Here is a 17,420-nt window from a genome sequence, read left to right on the forward strand (position 1 = left end):
GGAATTTAAGCCACAGTGAAACAGACATGTGTGTTTTGGCTATTTTGTAACTGTAAGTGGCACCAATAAATCATATTTTCTGACTTGCCTCTCTCGGTATCGAGCTATATAGAGTATCTTGTGTTTATCTGCCGAGATCTTAAGATATTCACCTTTACACGTATACTCCCGAGCTCTTAATCATTTCTCGTCTTAAGGCTAAACAAATGAAATCCACTATGACTGCAGCAAAAAAATGAACTGACAAAATCATCATTATCTACATGGCTACATACCACTGACCAGCTACCATTCATTTAAAAGTAAAAAGCTTATCATCAAGATCGCACTTTCCTCATAGCTGAAGTTAGAGCTCTGACATTCTGAGCAGCAGTGAAATAGTGATAATAATGAAGAGAAATGTCCGGGAAATATTAAACTATTCGCTGCCTTTGGGGGTTTTTGGCATACAGAAACAATTTGACGCGCTTTAAAGCCATGACAACCAAGTTCATCAGGGCGAGACAGAGTTTAAGAGTGAAAGTGAAAAAGGGAAGTGGAGCATGTGAAGGAAGCACAAACTGCCACCAGCTAACTACCTCTTTGAAATAACCACCAGCAGAAAAATTACGACCACGACTCTCTATATCGCATGGAAGCTAAATCTGGTAAAGCTGTGCTGCTTTCAATTCAATCCAATTCATATACTGTAGCGCCAAACCACAACACCAGTTGCCTCAACGTACTTTACATTGTAAATTAAAGAAAGACAGTGAGAGGGAAAAACTCCCTTTTAACAGGAAGAAACCTCTGACTGTGGGAAATCCCTTTAACCAGTCTTTATCCTTTGATTTTATGAAAACGATAGCTGACGTGTTCAGCCTGAGCAGCACTGTGTAGTTTAAGGGAAGAAGAAGGAGGTTTTCAATGACAGCATGCAGGAGGAATACTAACTGGGATAAGAGACAACAGTTAAATCATCTTAACTAATGCATAGAGGAGGTGGGAGACAGGAGAGGAGACTATGAGAGCGTGACCAGCTGAAAGAGGAAATTGTGATACAGTATATGGAAACTATGTGCAATTACGAGGTGCTACACAGAATCCAGGTCTGCATATCCTGCAATCTTGTGTGCATCAGAGGCAAACACCTATTTAACATCAGATAAGCCAGCCGGTAGAACCCTGCAACGTTTGCAAATTATCCCGTGACACCAGGTACATCACTGAAAAAAAACTATTCAAGTGTATCACAAAATGTTTAACCATGGCAGCTACAATTTCAGCTAAGTAAATGACAATACTGAAAATATATTTAAGTGTATACAAGATGCATAACTTAACCGAACGCATTAGGGAGAATATCAATGCAGTGAAGAATTTGGTTGCTGTATCCCTGAAAAAATAGCAAATTTTAAGGCAAAATAAACAACATCCTGAAGCAGTTTCAACAAGGGTACATTCACTAAGTGACCAAAAACACTTTTAAAAATAACTTTACTGGCAATAACTGCATCTCCCAAAAACAGAGAGGAGCAAGTGGTGAGAAGTTGTTTTACAACTACCTTTGAATAACAAGCAGCTTTAATGATCGGTTATCTTGTCGGCGCTTTTCATTTACATCATTTCCTTTTCTGTGGAATATACGACAATAACGTGGTTCGGTTGTTATCTCTGAGACAGGTTAGCACAAAAGAATTGTGGGTGTTAACCAGCAGCATCCTGCATCACTTGTTTTCTATGAGCGTCTGCACTTTGTGGACCAAGTCTCGGGCCATCATCAAGACCTGGGGGACGTTGTGTCTCTCGGCCATTTCTGAGAAGAAAAAGTATATTTAGAAAAAAATTACAGATACAATTATGAACACTGATAATATTTAAAGATTTAGCGTTCCTTTAATATTCAGTAAATACTGATATTTCACAATAAAAGTCACAAAATAAAAAACAGATTTTTATAGAAATCTCTGCACTTCGCTTTAACCAGCTGCTTAGTTATTTTAATGTAACATTGATTACAAGTGAATACTGGTAAACTTGATTGTTTTTCCTTTAGCATTGCTTCACTCGCTTTTCTTACCATTAAAGAACTTGATGATGTCTGTAAAGTCCATGTTATTTTCCAGGATGATGTCTCGATACATCTCCACAAGTGCCAGAGCAATGAAGAGCACAAAGTGCTCAGAGGAGGTGTGCTTGGCTGCCCAGATGGTTTCCCACACAGAGAACACATCATCGTAGACCATTTCTGTTCAGAAAAGACCGACAAATCAGATTATATTCGCTGTCACGAGAAAGTCACGGTCGATTCAAGCAAACAATATGAGGCCTGCGTTTCGCATCACCTCTCTTGAAGTCAAGAAGAAACCAGCGATAACAGAAGTAGAAGTGGGTATAGTCTCCATTCTGTTGCATCAGTTCAAACAGCTCAGAGTCCAGGATCTGTGATATGTAAGAACAATATAATGTTATCATTATCCTACGCCTGTATGCATGCATTTTTGTTATAATTCAGCCCATACTACACTACTGGATCCCTGCTGCTGGAAGAAAATACAGCAATAAGGAACAAAGAAATAACTGGGTAATAAAGGGGAACAGAGAAATCACTTATATTGTGGGTAGTCTAACTAAGTGGTAGAAATAAATACAACTTATATTCACTACAGACAAGGGAACACAAACATTTTTACTTCATAATAAGACACTATTACAACCCATATATCATGTGTATTAATTTCTATTTTACTATACTGTATGAAATAAACATATTTGGTAAATTCATTAATATGGAAAATGTGTTTTAAGCATATTGGTATTTTCACCATAGCTCATAACAGGTACAATAGGTTAGAAATCAAACAAGTCTTTTTCATATCTGCAAATGCTGTGATCCAAGGTTCCAAAACTATAACATAATTAAATTAAAACACACAGTGTCAATGAGTATATGGACAATGGTACAACTTATAATTTAACCTATTCATCTTACAGCAAAGTATTTGAAGTTAAACAAAAACATATGACTGAAAGCATGAGACAAAAACACTTTGCAATCAAAATACACTGAATGTAAATACAGAGGCTTTAAATCAAGGTGCAAACCGCTGGTTACACTAAAAAGTCTTTACTAGTGTTTACTGATAATGTGACTGCTGATAGAAGTAGCACTACACGGCCACACTCTGTGATCAGATTTAGCCAATTGATTTGAAAAATCAACAGTGATTGTGTACTGTATAAAATCTGTTGGCTTGCTTGTAGACGTAGGTGGACCGATGTAGATGTTATAACCTTAAAGTACGTATGTAGGATGTATACAGAATTATTCTACTCTCTGACAGTGAGGAAAACCTCTTCTTGTGTGCCTACATTTAAGTATCAGCAGCAAGCTGTAACAATCTTAGTAGGCTTAACCATTCAGCAAAATTACACTGTTTATAAAATGTTTATATGATTGTATGTGTGGAAAAATGTCCACTTACCTGGATAAGTGAGCGCATATTGGCAAAGTGAGAGTCCATGGCACCCCCGTGAGGAAAATTCTGGTTCATTCTCTTCATCAGTTCAGTGAAGCAGCTGAACGCCATGATCTCTGGAAAGCCCCAAACACATTTACGAGTTGTTCCTCTAGTAAATTATGTGAAGCTCTGCAAAACCCACATCTGTAAAAAACACATTGTACTTAAACGGTTTTACCAACCATCATCCAGGATAACTAACAGAGGAGCGAGCAGATCACACATGCCCTGCACATAACCGACATCCAGATGCTGCCAGACGTAACTGCAAATAGAAATAGATGTTTATTTTTGCGTTTCAACCTTGTGCATTAAAATAAACCTCATATATAGATTATTGGATATAGATTATTCATTTACCTGCACATTATGTTACGCAGCTTCTCCAGATTCTCAGTGGTGAAGTACCAATACGTTCTATCACAACGTCTGACATCTTTGTCAATACGATGCAAATTGATCAAGTACATATCCATTGTTTCTTGCTGCATGAATAATAACAATGCTGAAGTCAGTTACTGTATGATAACGATTAAAAGACTTCCTTTGAAGTTCTGTTTGCCGTGTGTAACACTTACAGAATAGGTTTGCTCCTCTGAGGACTCATCATATTTGGTGACTCCTCCCACCTCTGCAGATTCTGGTTCAGTGAGCACATTGTCTATCTCGGGCTCCTCTTCTGAAAGGCCCAGATCTGTGCCCTCAGGACTGGTATTACAAGCTGTGTCCAGATGGTGATCTAGGGCAAGATCCTCAGATGCCATTTTCTCTCTTTGTGCCAGGGAGACAGGGGGCGCAGCAAGCCCTGCCAAAGGCCTGGTTTTGATGTCCTCTGAGGTCACGTATGTTATCCCTGCAGGAATGTCCTCCATTTCCAGCGCAGAAGGAGAGTCATCCGAATCGGCTGTGTCTGGAGACTGCCGGGACTGAGACGACAACGAAAGCGATGCTGATTGAAGAGCATTCAGCACTTGTCTGACTGGAGAATTTGAACCAGGTTTCTCGAATGAAATCTCTGTAGCTTTTTTGGTTTCAACAAAGTCGCAGACAGCTGCTTCGACATCCTTTGTTTCTGCGTCTGTGTTTGAGGCCTTGATCACTTTTAATGGGATTTCGTTTTTCTTAGAAATCTCTGGCTTTTTTTCATTTAGCGGATTTGCATCTTTTTCTGCTGCAGGCGGACAAGATGACTCAACTTCCAGACTTTTGCTCTTGTGTGGCTGAAGACTTAAAGTCTGCCCAAGCGGAGGTGCTTGGAAATATTCATTATGAATCTCTGTTTCCAGCTTTAGAACATTAGTATTCTCTTTCAAATTAATATCTGTGTCAGTGGCTTTTGAAGCTCCTGACAGCCCGTGCTTCGTTTGATCTTTTTCCTCTACTTCAGCTTTTTGCTCAGCTTCACATTTCTTTGTCTCCTGAACCACTATGCTTTCTAAAATCGTCTCCCTCTTTTGTGCATCAGCCTCACTCTCGGCTGCAGGGTCCTTTACATCCTCCCCTCCTGATTCACATGTTGTGAGCTGAATCTTTACAGGCTGTGACTCAGCTGTAGGTTCCTCACTGCAGACTTCTAAGTTTTCTGCTGTTTGCTGAGAAACAGCAGACTCAGTTACAGGATGACAGCTGTCTGAATCTGGACGTTGGTTTGACAGATCGTTGGAGGCAGGGTCGGTGGAGGGAAGTTGTGGCTTGTCTGTGGTTCCATTTCCGATGGCCTTGCCTGCACCTCTGTGCTGTGCTTCTTTGTCAGCTCTGGACTCACTCTCAGCCTGATCCACTGTGTCGACCGATTCAAATACCTGGAAGCCAAAGTAGTGAACATGTGATAAATTGTAAGCGAGTACTACTGAGATTGAGTGTTTTTAAAAGCACAACAGTGGTTTCCCATGTGTTAGTTTATAAACTGTAAATAAAAATCCCACTCTATGATAAGGCACACTTTAAAAAGCATGAACTGAAAGCTTCATTAATGGTCAATAAATCTCTAATGCATTATAGATCCATTATAAACCACTAATGGTAACAAATTATGGGCTCTCAGGCTGTAGGAAATCCCTTTGACTAGTCTTTATCCTTTAAACGAGTGGTAAGTGATTTCTAAATTATCAATAAAGGCTTTTTATAAAGTAGTATGCAAATTACAAACACTTGACATTATTGCTAACAATGTTTTATTACACCACAACGACATGTAGTGATTTCTAATCCTTTGAGCATCCTTACATACGTGCAGCAATCACAATAAACTTTTTTTTTGTTGCATTATAAACTTGAATTCCTGCCTCCTTTAAATAAAATGAAGGACACTCATGATAAAAACACTGATGATAAAATAGCAAGCTTTTTTCTACATAGCACAGTGGCACTAAGTCAGTCTGCCAGATGGTTAACTATTTTATCCCTGACTGAAATATCTTACTAACACTATCGCCTACATGATGAAACCTAATGACTTATCCCCCCAGTTTTTTCTTGTTACTGTGGCATTGTTTTAGCAACCGTCTGATGGACTGCCATGAAACTTGATACAGACATCCATGCCTTTAATGTAGAGCCATTAGCTTATTATCTTTTGTAAAACTTAATTCCTTTTACTTCAATTTATCCACAAAATACCTTAAACCAAATCGCAATCCTGCTCAAAAACAGCTTCGCTGCCGTTACTTTCAGCGATTCACAAGGTATGCTTTGGAAAGCAAGAATACAACAGCAAACCATATATAAGTTGTAGTAAGTGGGCTAATGCTTGGGAAAAAAATGAAACCCGGTATGGTGTCGTATCAGAAATCATTGCTATGGAGATGATGATGAGAGAGGGACTACCTGTACGTTGCTGCTGGAGTCGCTCTGTGAGTGAGTATTTTGTTGATCTGAGTTGCTACTTAGAGAAGACTGGAGTGAGACAGAGTATCACATGAGACAAAAACAGCAGAACTGTTAGCCAAGTTATTTTCTCACAACTCTTGAAATAGTAGGTGGTAGGTGTTACATAATGTGGATTTTTTTGTTTGTTCAAACTTGCATCTGTACTGATGGTGGAGTCCCGCTGCACGGGTCCCCTTTCCACGCTGGCTCCGGATGAGCATCGGGCGAGTGCCTCGGCATGTTTCTCTCTCTCCCTCTGACGGACAATGGCCTCGCAACCCTGCCACTCCTTCATAGTCTGCTCGTACATGCACCGCATTTGCTCATCAATCTGAAGCAATAAGCATGTGTAAATAACTGGCAAAGAATAGATAGGCATGAGAATATATCTTTATACTTTGAAAGCACATGAGTAATACCTCCCGCCGGCATTTCTCACTCATGCTGAACTTATAATGTCCTAACAGGAAGGGCCAGACTTCTTTACGGAGTGAAGGGGCCACCCCACCAAAATACACCAGTCTGTGTATCTCCTTTTCCTCATAGGCCTGAAAGGAGAAGTATTTTTACTTTTGTGTCAGACTGAAATTGCTCACTAATGAAAGGAGGCATTTCACACAGGAACGAATGACAACTAGGCGTTGTGTGATGGCTTGGTGTTCATGTATAAATCTTACAGAGCTGTCTTTGAGGAAGTTGCCCCAGACCTCCACAGAGAGGCCTCCTCGAGCATCACAGGGTACGCTGGGGTCAACAATCGTGGTGTTGACCAATGCGGAGAGGTGGGTGCGGACCGTGGACAGATGACGACAGTATGCAAGCCCTAGAGAGGAGAGATAAGGCTTCTCATTTTCAACCACTGTAATGAATTATTGATCTGCTGAACAACCCAACCAGAGTGATTCCTAAATTGCAAACACAAAGAAGATGTGATTATACTCACAGCCATAGAACGCACGGGAGATTATCTGGTATTTCATGGTGTCGCAAAGGAGCTTTAAGGGAGCCCTGGTAAAGTGAGAATATTTCAGACTTTGTCAGGTGGAATAATCAGAACGGTGATTGCAGCCTGACCATAGGAAATACTTACCTTTCTTGGTTACAGCCATTAGGCAGAGAGCCATCAGATGAGCCATTCTGTGAGCAGGAGGAGCAGGAGGACTTCCTGGGGGCTGGTTGCCACATATTAACACCCTGATCCATCAGCTCTGGGGCCACTGCACAGCAAAGTGTCCCTTACTACTACTGTTCCTATTATCACAATCAATTAAGCAAGCAAAACCAGGAGCAGCCCTAACTGATTTGGATATTAAAATGAATTTCTGAAAATGATAAGAACTGATAATACATGGTGAAAAAAAACAAACAAACAAGAGAGAGGATGGAGATGCAGATGTGGCATACAAATTGCAAAGACTCCTTATTGTCAATGGGACTTTAATGTGAAATGGAGACATGGACACTAAACAAGGAGGAAAAATATTATGGCTGTAACAGTTTCACATTAGAAAGGACTTAATTACAAAGACAAACACTGAATATATGCCTGGATGAAACATCAGATTCATCTAAAGTGAACTGTTTGAAGTCAAAAGACATATAAAGTAATTAGAACAGTTATAGATATAATCTTTGATGATTCTGTATTGCATTATCTCAGGGAGGCAGAATAGAAAGATTAAAGGCACTAACTGAACTCCATCTGATTGCCAGGAAAGAGGATCCGAAACACATAATCGGTTGCTTCATCGTCTTCCTTATCTGATACAGAATCACATGAATCATGTGGACTTCTCTTTCGCAGTTTGGGGAAAACCTTTCCCTACAAATGGAAATAGTATGTGAAGAAAATATATCATAAATATTGGTAAAGTAAATATTGTTGCATGAAATGTTGAAAAATTATTTGAGCAGAGGTGTCCCGTTTACCTTCCCTCTCTGATTCCAGAGTGGCGGGTCTAGCTGCCCATGAGGTAGCAGGCCAGTCTCTAAGCATGTGAGAAACTGGAGCAAATGGCCTCCTTTAGGAAAGTGTAGAGGAGGCCTCTGGATCCCATCCTGGCTCACCAAAACGATTGTGCCTCCACTGTTCACTGGAGGTACCCACACGTGGGAGAAAAAATAAATAACTCGTGAAACTCATGTGACTTTATTTGGGAAATTAAAAACCATATCTGATTTTAATTTTTGCCGATTTTCACTCGATGCGCCTCTGGACCAGTGCTAGCACAGCTGGGGTTTTTTTAGAGCGCTCCAAGTCTTTGAATTGTATTCTATTTTATTTATATAGCAACAAATCACTACAGCAGTCACCTCAAGGCACATTATTGTACGGTAGAGACCATACAATATGACAGAGAAAGCCCTAACAATCAGCCAACCCCTTTTGAGCAACAGTGGCAAGGAACAACTCCCTTTCAACAGGAAGAAAGCTCAGGCAGAACCAGACTCAGGGAGAGGAAAGCCATCTGCTGTGGGGGTGATGGGAGAAAGACAGGACAAAAAACACCGTGAAAGAGAGCCAGAGGTGAATAATAACTAATGATTAAACTCAGAATATTGTATAAACACACACTGAGTCAAATAAAATGAGTGCATCATGGGAATTCTCAGCAGCCCAGACTCATTGGAGTGCAACTAAGGGAGGATTTAGAGTCACCTGATCCAGCCTTCACTACATGCTTTATCAAAAAGCATCAGGTTTAAACCTAATCTAAAAATTAGAGAGGGTGTCTGTCTCCTGAATCCAAACTGGGAGTTGGTTCCAAAGAAGAGCATCCTGAAAGCTGAAGGCTCTGCCTCCTATTCAACTATAAGTAGAGCTCTACTGCTCTATTGAGGTGATATGACACGATATGGTCTTGTTCTGATTGTGTGCATTTATGCATCTCCTAATTTACTCTGGGCCTCAAATGTGAGCAAAACGAAAACAAAATCCCCTTCTGTGACAAACTCATCAGCCATTTATGTATTACTGATCACTGAAGAGGAGATATGAGTCTCCAAATACAAACCAGCAGCTTTTGCTTGAAGAGCCCACAGTGTTTAAGCCCCATCAGCGGTACATTAGGTCAGAAGTGTGACCGCGAGCATGCTTGGTATTTTTTTAGACATTCCCAGGGTTGTGAACCATAACAATCTCCTCCCTGAGGATCATACTGTCATTGCAGTTTTATCGTACAATCTGAAGGACAACATTCAGCCTGCCAGCATACCATAGCGCATCTTGCGCAAAGTTTTTTTGCAACACAAATGTCACCTACTACATGCCCTTCTAACTGGGTTTCTCCCTGAATTCCCTGCAACTTTGTGCTTTCCCCCTAAATTAAATTCAAATTATATTTTGACACACTGGAAAAGAACAAATATGGCTTCCAGGGAATAATCTAAAACAAGGGGCTGCACTGCAATGCTGCATAAGGTGACAACTTTGAAGGGGAAACAGGCTAAATTTAATTTTTAAATGGCATTGCATCCAGTACTTTAATAGGTGAGTTACCTTGCTGATGACAGTGGAGATACACAATCTCCTCCAAACGAATTGTCATAGCATAATCCCAGTAAACACTGAGAGAAACACAAATGGATATTGGTCAGTGAATAAACATTGTAAACACAATATTTAAGTCTCAGTAGATTGGGCTCTTTTTTTTCTGACCTTTTTTCAGAGTCCAGCTCCCCAACATTGCCATTCATCAGTTGATTTGGTGTCCACTTCAGGGTCATGAGGTCTGCAGTTTGATGTAGAGAAAGGTAGCCTGGAATGGCCTCCATGTCATCTCTCTGTACACACAAAACAAAATGTTAGTGCTGTAGTATTCAGATCAGTTACATATAAACAAATTAACAGGAGGCATCACATTTCCCACAGAGTAAGCAAGCTTTTCTTAATATTTTCTCTCTCTTAAAATGAATAAATAAAACTAGTTTTGTATGGTTGTTTTGAAAAGGACAGGAAAATCCATACCGGCTGGACCAGGACATTGTTCTTCCCAAACAGAAGTGTGGCTCTGGAGTTTTGGTGAAGTGATTCAACATATTCCCTCACCCACATAAGAGGGCGATCATCCATGCTACCACTGGACTGTCTCTTTTGGATCTGTTAGGGATTAAGAGAAGAAGAAAACACAATTGCATACAGCCTATTGCTGGTTGTTTTTACAAGGAAGCATTCAATTTATTGACTGTCTAACCAAGGCCGGTCTTCTGGAGGGGGAATCCTGCCGACAGTGACCGCTGTGAATACGATGCCTCTGTACAAGCTCATCTGCAGATGGATCAGTCCAGAAATGGTCTGCAGTCTTAACCTTGGTGTACTCCAAAGCACAGGGGCCAACTGTAAAACAAGGTTAATGGGCTTAAAGTAAACATCCGAATAAGTAGCTATATAAACTGACAGCACAGTTTTAAAAAAAAGTACCCAATAGGGATGCAAGAATCGGTCCATCCACAGGATCCATCAGCATGGCTTCTTTGTCATAGAATGAACTGAAGCACACAATAATAACACACAAGTATACATGTGGAAAGACAATAGCGTTAACACCAAGACTGTTTTTTAATTCAGCCCCATGTTACTCATTGCATACCACAGCTCTTGATGACTTCTGTGCAAACAGATAATGTATTAATATTACCATAGAGAGGGTACAAATTAGAACACATGAGAGAAAGAAGCCTAAAAACTTTGGTAGTTACAATACATAGAAATCAGCTGCCTATGGCAAAAAATAAAAAAATTAAAAAAATTGTGGCATTGAAAAGAAAAGACATTCCAAAGCCTCAAAAGGATTAAAAAATATATAGATAATCCTACCTGCTGTTTTCTACTAAGTACAGGACAATCTTATCTAGGAGCTTTTCCATCAGGGCAGTTCGAATCCACAGGTGTTTCAGCGCTTGAGGAGGAAGGTTAGCCAACTTGGACTGCCGACTGCGGTCAGTACTCAGTGAGGAATTGTTCTGCTTGCTAAAGCAAAAGAAGAAATTTACAGACGATGTCTGCATAGTCTCTTAAAATGTAACAGGATGAAACAGGAATGAAAAATAGCACAAAAGAGTTTATATATCGATATATATGAAAATAACTATAAGAAAGAGTCTGTGGTCTCCCACAGATAAAAGTTTCACCTGTTTTCAATGAGCTGTTCCAGCTCCTGGACCTTGTGACAGAGCTCCGCAGCAGGGGAAAAGCTTTTTGCCACCTTCATAAAGAGTGCCGCAACCTTATTACTGCACAGCAGGCCTGCAATCCTACGTTTCAATCCATGAAGCACACACGCCTCCACTACAGCTGTACAAACACACATAAACATGCAGAGACTTAGCAAATATTTGATTTGTATTTATATAAAACATATAGGTATATCAATATATACATTGTTTATTTCAACTTAATCTAATCCATCTTTTATGGATTTGAAGCGGACATGTTTGTATTTGGCCTAAAGCTTTATTTTTCTCTAAAAAGCACAGTACAACTCCCTTTTGTTAAAGGCCTCAGTCTCATGTTTCTTTTACAGAAACAGGCGAAAGCAAGCACAGGTAGCTCAAGGAGAAATAGGCTGAAGTCAACACTGCCTACAGTTGCTAGGATATAAGTGTTGAGAATCATATACGCCTCACTCCTTGTTAGTATCAACACCTTTGAAGGTTCATCCTTTTACTTTATTGATTATAAATAGATGCGACTAATGAAAAGAAATCATTAGGAACAGACTGCACAGGACCTTTGGGCACTGTGAGAATGAACTCGTAGGAGGTGATATGGCTTGACACAAAGTGAAGTCAGCCGTCATTCTGTACTGTAAATGTCAGTATGGATGTGGCGGACGGTACTGTACTATTTAAAACTGAATGTCTTTTATTAGATTAGATACAATACAGAAAACCTATAATACCTTTTTTAGTTGGAGGTAAAGATTATAGCTAAAAGAAAAGACATTGTTCATGTCATCTGCAATATTAACTGAGTAATGGATTGTAATAAAATATCTAATAAAAGCAGGCAGTAGAAAAACATTTACCACAGAAGGATATAATATGGCTGCTGTCTGCATGCACAAATTTCCTCGTTACTGCCTCCTCCATAATTTGTTTCACCTAAAGGAGAGAAGTTCACCGTCAGATACGTCTTAATCAGTCTGACACAGTTACATAAGGTGATAAAGACAAAACAAGAAGCACAGAAGCGAGTGATGTTAGAAAAAGTAATGATGAAGCAGCAGTATGGCAACATAAGACATTTCCTACAAGCAGGTTATAGCATCCTGCTGATGTACGCTGCCAAAACTACCAAAACTATAGCCTCATCTTCTGCAGTTTACAAAGCCATTGCAAGTGCTGTACTACATCCAACGTGCACTTCACACTTCAAATGATTTTGCATGTAAAGCACATGCAATTTCTGATCTCCTCAATTTGTCTGATTTATTGTAAGCAGTAAAAGCAAACCTTCAAGTTTTTGTTTACATTTTCTAGTGATTCCAAAAGGAATTGTTTCTTGAGGTTTTCTACTTGCATTCCTAAACACATTCATCCATCCATCTACTTTTTTTTTTAGCTTATCCAATTAAGGGTTGCAAGTAGCCTGTCTCATGTGTTGTAGGTTGAGAGGCTCTGTGCACCCTGTACACCCTGGACAGGTCGCCAATCGGTCTAAATAATCTAAATATATCTAAATAATACGTAAATATGTAAATAAATTCACTAACAATTTATTAACACACTATACCAAACTGCAAAGTTTGCAATAAGCACACTTTTACAATATAGCTACAATCAAAGCAGCAGATAAAAAAATTTACATTTTTACCCCATTGTATGAGTCAATTTCCAACTTCCCTGTATTATATGTTTCCAATAATCAACCTAGTAATAGCACTGTATAAAGTAAACACCCACACCTTAAAGCTATGTTTGTGTCATAAACAGTGATCTACAAGCAAAATGAGAGAAAAGCTTCAGTGACATCATCTGGGGTTATTCGGTCAAGCTCGACAAAGCCACAGACATTACTGTAAAACTGTGTTTTCAGTTCAAATAACACTTATATACTGTCCTTGAAAAAAAAAATCAATGTTGCTCTCCATTTCACTTTAATAAATGTCATATTTTTGAACAAGCTTGTTGTCATAGCTGCAATTATGATCAGGTTAAAAAAAAAGAAGAAAGAAACTGAGATGAGCATGATCATGACTACACTTTTTGAGCGCGGCATTTTCTCTGAATGTTTATTGTTTGGTCGTGATCCACAAAGTAGTCACGTCTGCTGCTAAGAAACGTATCATTAAGCAATAAAATGCACTAAATTTAAACTGATGCTCAGTGCCCTAGACACATTCTCCCATGAAATTAGATGAAAATCACTTCCATGCTTAAATATGATTGTGCTGGAATTCTGCTGAATGTTCACAATTCAGGGGTTATTTATTGCTGCTGCAACCAGACCTCACGACTGTCCTGTCCTTCTCCTTCACATGAGTAAACAACATGAAAGGCACGCTTTGTATTAATTACCCATCTATATAAAGCAAAGTGAAACATTAAAATGCAGTTTTGCTTTTGTTTTTCTTAGATTTATATATCACAGCTAAGCCACTCCTTACTGCAGGATCCTGTATCAGTGCCTTAGGTTTTTGAGAGGCAATGAGTCACAGGTGAGGGGGAGAACACACACAGAGTGGGTCTAGAAGTACCCTGCTTGAGTAAAAGCTTCATATTTCTTTGCCTGCATGAGGAATCGTGGAGTCACTGTCCAGTTTATAAGGGTGGTGCATTGTGCCGCTTTCTCTGACTGATTTGCAAATACATTTAAACATATTTATGCTGTCATAACCTATATTATGGCAGCAAGAGAAGCTACTGCAAAAGCACCTATTAAAAACGCCAAATTAAGCAGATGGTTGGGTCACACCTTTAAATTCTGACTAACAGGGCGGTGGGTTGAAAAGAATATGCCAGAAAACAGGCTTAAACAATCTGTGCGTGGCTTCCTGATTGTGGTGGGTTTCTTCCACAATATAAAACCATCAACATCATCAGTATTATCGTCATCATTACCATCACCACCGTCGTCATCACCATCTTACGCCAGTCCACCAGCAGACCGGTATCCTGCACAGCCCCACCGGCAGCCTAATTGCGTCTAATCACATTATGTAAAATAAACCGTCAGTTTTATCATAAACAGGCCTACGGTGGAGTCAGCCCTGATGAACGATAACCACACACACACACACACACACACACACACACACACACACACACACTGAGCATATAGCGCCCGTAAACATAAAATGTGATGCGCGCAAATGAAATAAAATGCACCAACCTCCTTCTTCACATTGCGCAGCAGTTTCTGGCGCGTCTCGGCCTCTGCCACGGGAGAAAACATAATGAGTTATGCTGATCAGATGCTGTTTTGGAAATTGATGGTGATGCGCTCACGAAAGAGGGAAATAGCGGCGTCGGTACCTCCCATCGCTCCTGACAGGGTGCAGCGGCTGACACGCACAGCTTTCTGGACGGTCTTGACGGTGATTTAGGCAAGGCTGCTTTACAGGGAGAGTCAGTCCGGGATGTACGAGGTGTTCTTAACGACTACATCAAACCTATCTGCTACCTCACCGTGAACCACCACCCCTTTAAAGTCACAGTACCCTGTGCGTTTAATGTACACAACGACAGTCTCCTCTCGCCCCCCCCCCCCCCCCCCCCCCCCCCCCCCGAGGGAAAAAAATGCAAGGTGCACTCACAGTCAAAAATGTATCTGTAAAAAAATACAATAAGAAACTTTTCCTAGAATGTTCATTGGCCGATTATTATTCATTCAGGTAATGAATGGGTTGTGGGGAAATGTATCTTTTCAATCTTTTCTTTCCCCTTGCATTGTACATAATGATCAAGGAAATGATCAATAAGAATGTGCCATCCCATGATATGCAATACCATGTTTCCAGTGTTAATTATATTTACTTGCTAAACGTTATTTGTTCTTACATATCATTTCTTGATGACGTTTGATTTGTGATTTGTACTGCCTAGGTTTGCAGTACAAATCACACCTCCCAGAGTTGTTAACATTTTCTAGAGAATAATATAGACATACAGAAATGTAAATACAGAATACATATATGGCACAAAAAGTACGGAAATTAAGGAAATTTGTGTTTGTTTGTTTTTTTTATTTCTTGGATGGAAAGCCTGACTTTGTCCGCTTAAATGGTGCCATAACTGTAAAGGTAAATGCATTTTTGGGTTGAGCACCAGAGTTATGTATGTATGTATGTATGTATGTATGTATGTATGTATGTATGGATGGATAGATAGATAGATAGATAGATAGATAGATAGATAGATAGATAGATAGATAGATAGATGAAAAGGCCAAGTATGCTGCTTGTGGATGGCCACTTTTGGATCTTGGTGCTTGTACCTTTTGCTTTGATAACAGCTGTGCACACTGTTGGCATTCGTCCACTGGCCTGTCAGGTGGAGTTTTCCCAGCAGTTTTGGGAGTTCTCACATATGTTGAGTTCCAGCTGACTTCTTTTTTTTTTCACTCTGTAGTCTAGCTCATCCTATCTCAAAGGGGCTTAAGTCATGTGATTGTTCACACCACCAACACCATGATCTCACTAAACACAAACCAAGCATGCTGCCATAGGCCCTGGTCTGGATGGGCCTGGGCTCCCTTGCCTTGGTGGGTACCAGAGGACGGGGGTGCCTACTGGGGTCAGTGGGGGAGCTGACCCCAGTAGGCACCCCCATCCCCAGCTACCTCCTTCTTCCCGCTCCACCACACCCACCCACACAGGTAGGGCCTTGGGGTGCAGGTGTGTCACCAGGGTGCAGGGGAGACATCCCCCCCCCCCCCCCCCCCCCCCGTCCCTCCCCGTCGTGTCCCCCCCCCCCCCCCCCCCCCGTCCCCTTCTGGCCACCTGTGCCTCAATTTTATCTCACAACTTAGACATCCACATTACTTACACTCTCATAACACACACATATATATAGGGCCTTGAGGGTGGGCACGGTCTGTGTATTCAAACCTACCTCTGGCGCCGGTGCCCACCTCTCAATTTTAAATCCATGTAGACATTGAGGGTTCTTGGGAGGGGCCGTGCTAACACCTGCTGCTCTCTGGCAGCAGCACCATGCTCTCCCTTGTTTTAAATGCACTTTAGAGCAACACGCAGCAACACTACACATGAGCGGGAGGAGGGAGGTATGGGGTCTTCACACACCCCCGTTCTCTACTAGCCATCGGGGCGGGGGGGCTAGGAGGAGATGTTGGCTGTCCGATTGGCCTCCCTGCTGCTGCGGAGCCTGGGACGGTGTGCTTGCCTCCACCCCGGGGAAAGGGTAACATCTCTTGGGTCTGAGTGCCGTTTCCCCCTCTGGGGGCGAGGGTACCTGGACCCGGGGTATAGAGTATGTTTGGGGAGTGTGATTATGTGTACATGTCCATTTATGTCAATCCTTACGTTGGGTGAGTGCTGAGTGTTTGTATATGTGTGCATGAGGGTGGGAATGCATGTTTGTGTCTGCGTGTGCCTGTTTGTCTGTGTCTATATGTCAGGTCGGGTCTTAGACTCCACCTCTCTGGGAACTCCCAGGCCCTCCAAAGTGTGGAGGCCTATCTCCCCTCACCACACTCCCTGCCGGTGACTGATGCCCTCAGGGGTCGGTGCATTGGTGGTTCTTGGTGTCCGGGGCTGGGCACTCAGGTATGTACCAGCTCACTCCCGGTGGCTAATTGGCGGGGCCTGGTGCCTGTTGCTCGGTCAGGCCTCTTCCGGGGCGCGGGGGGCCCTTGGGCCTCCGGCCTCTGGGCCTGCGGCTCGGCTCACTCTGGCACAGCTGGCTGCCGGCAGAGCCGGCGGGCACGCCGGTGCAGCCCCCTCTAGCTTCTGCTCGGTGGCTACTGGGTGACCCCTCGTCTGGGGATCCTCAGCCCTTCCCATGAGGGTGGCACGGATGCCCCTCCGGTGGTCCTCCTTGGGCTCTCGCACTCTGGAGCCTCTGGATGTCTGGGGCCTGGATCTCCTCCAT

The 17,420-nt window shown here is 41.6% G+C and overlaps 1 protein-coding gene across 2 annotated transcripts; it reads right to left on the bottom strand.

Annotated features, from left to right (window-relative positions):
• Window positions 1–1,706: 1,706 nt before the first annotated feature.
• On the bottom strand, window positions 1,707–14,763 carry sgsm1b (small G protein signaling modulator 1b). Of its 2 annotated transcripts, none has more exons than XM_085358260.1 (24): window positions 14,701–14,763; window positions 12,395–12,470; window positions 11,499–11,661; window positions 11,185–11,337; window positions 10,789–10,856; window positions 10,562–10,704; window positions 10,336–10,467; window positions 10,027–10,151; window positions 9,868–9,935; window positions 8,298–8,461; window positions 8,061–8,190; window positions 7,459–7,585; window positions 7,312–7,376; window positions 7,046–7,191; window positions 6,788–6,916; window positions 6,526–6,699; window positions 6,327–6,395; window positions 4,079–5,302; window positions 3,861–3,985; window positions 3,683–3,765; window positions 3,465–3,574; window positions 2,325–2,421; window positions 2,060–2,227; window positions 1,707–1,795 (listed from the first exon to the last, which is right to left on the bottom strand). In XM_085358260.1, the coding sequence occupies exons 1-24, from the start codon at window positions 14,761–14,763 to the stop codon at window positions 1,707–1,709; spliced, it is 3,891 nt and encodes a 1,296-aa protein (XP_085214386.1). The 2 variants fall into 2 exon arrangements, with proteins under 2 accessions (XP_085214386.1, XP_085214385.1); XM_085358259.1 differs by having other exon boundaries at window positions 6,324–6,395.
• Between the last annotated feature and the right edge of the window lie 2,657 nt (window positions 14,764–17,420).

Source organism: Diplotaxodon limnothrissa, linkage group LG7 (genome assembly GCF_057381915.1).
Source record: "Diplotaxodon limnothrissa isolate DT_005_m linkage group LG7, D_limnothrissa_male_GT1.1, whole genome shotgun sequence".
Lineage (NCBI taxonomy): Eukaryota > Metazoa > Chordata > Actinopteri > Cichliformes > Cichlidae > Diplotaxodon > Diplotaxodon limnothrissa.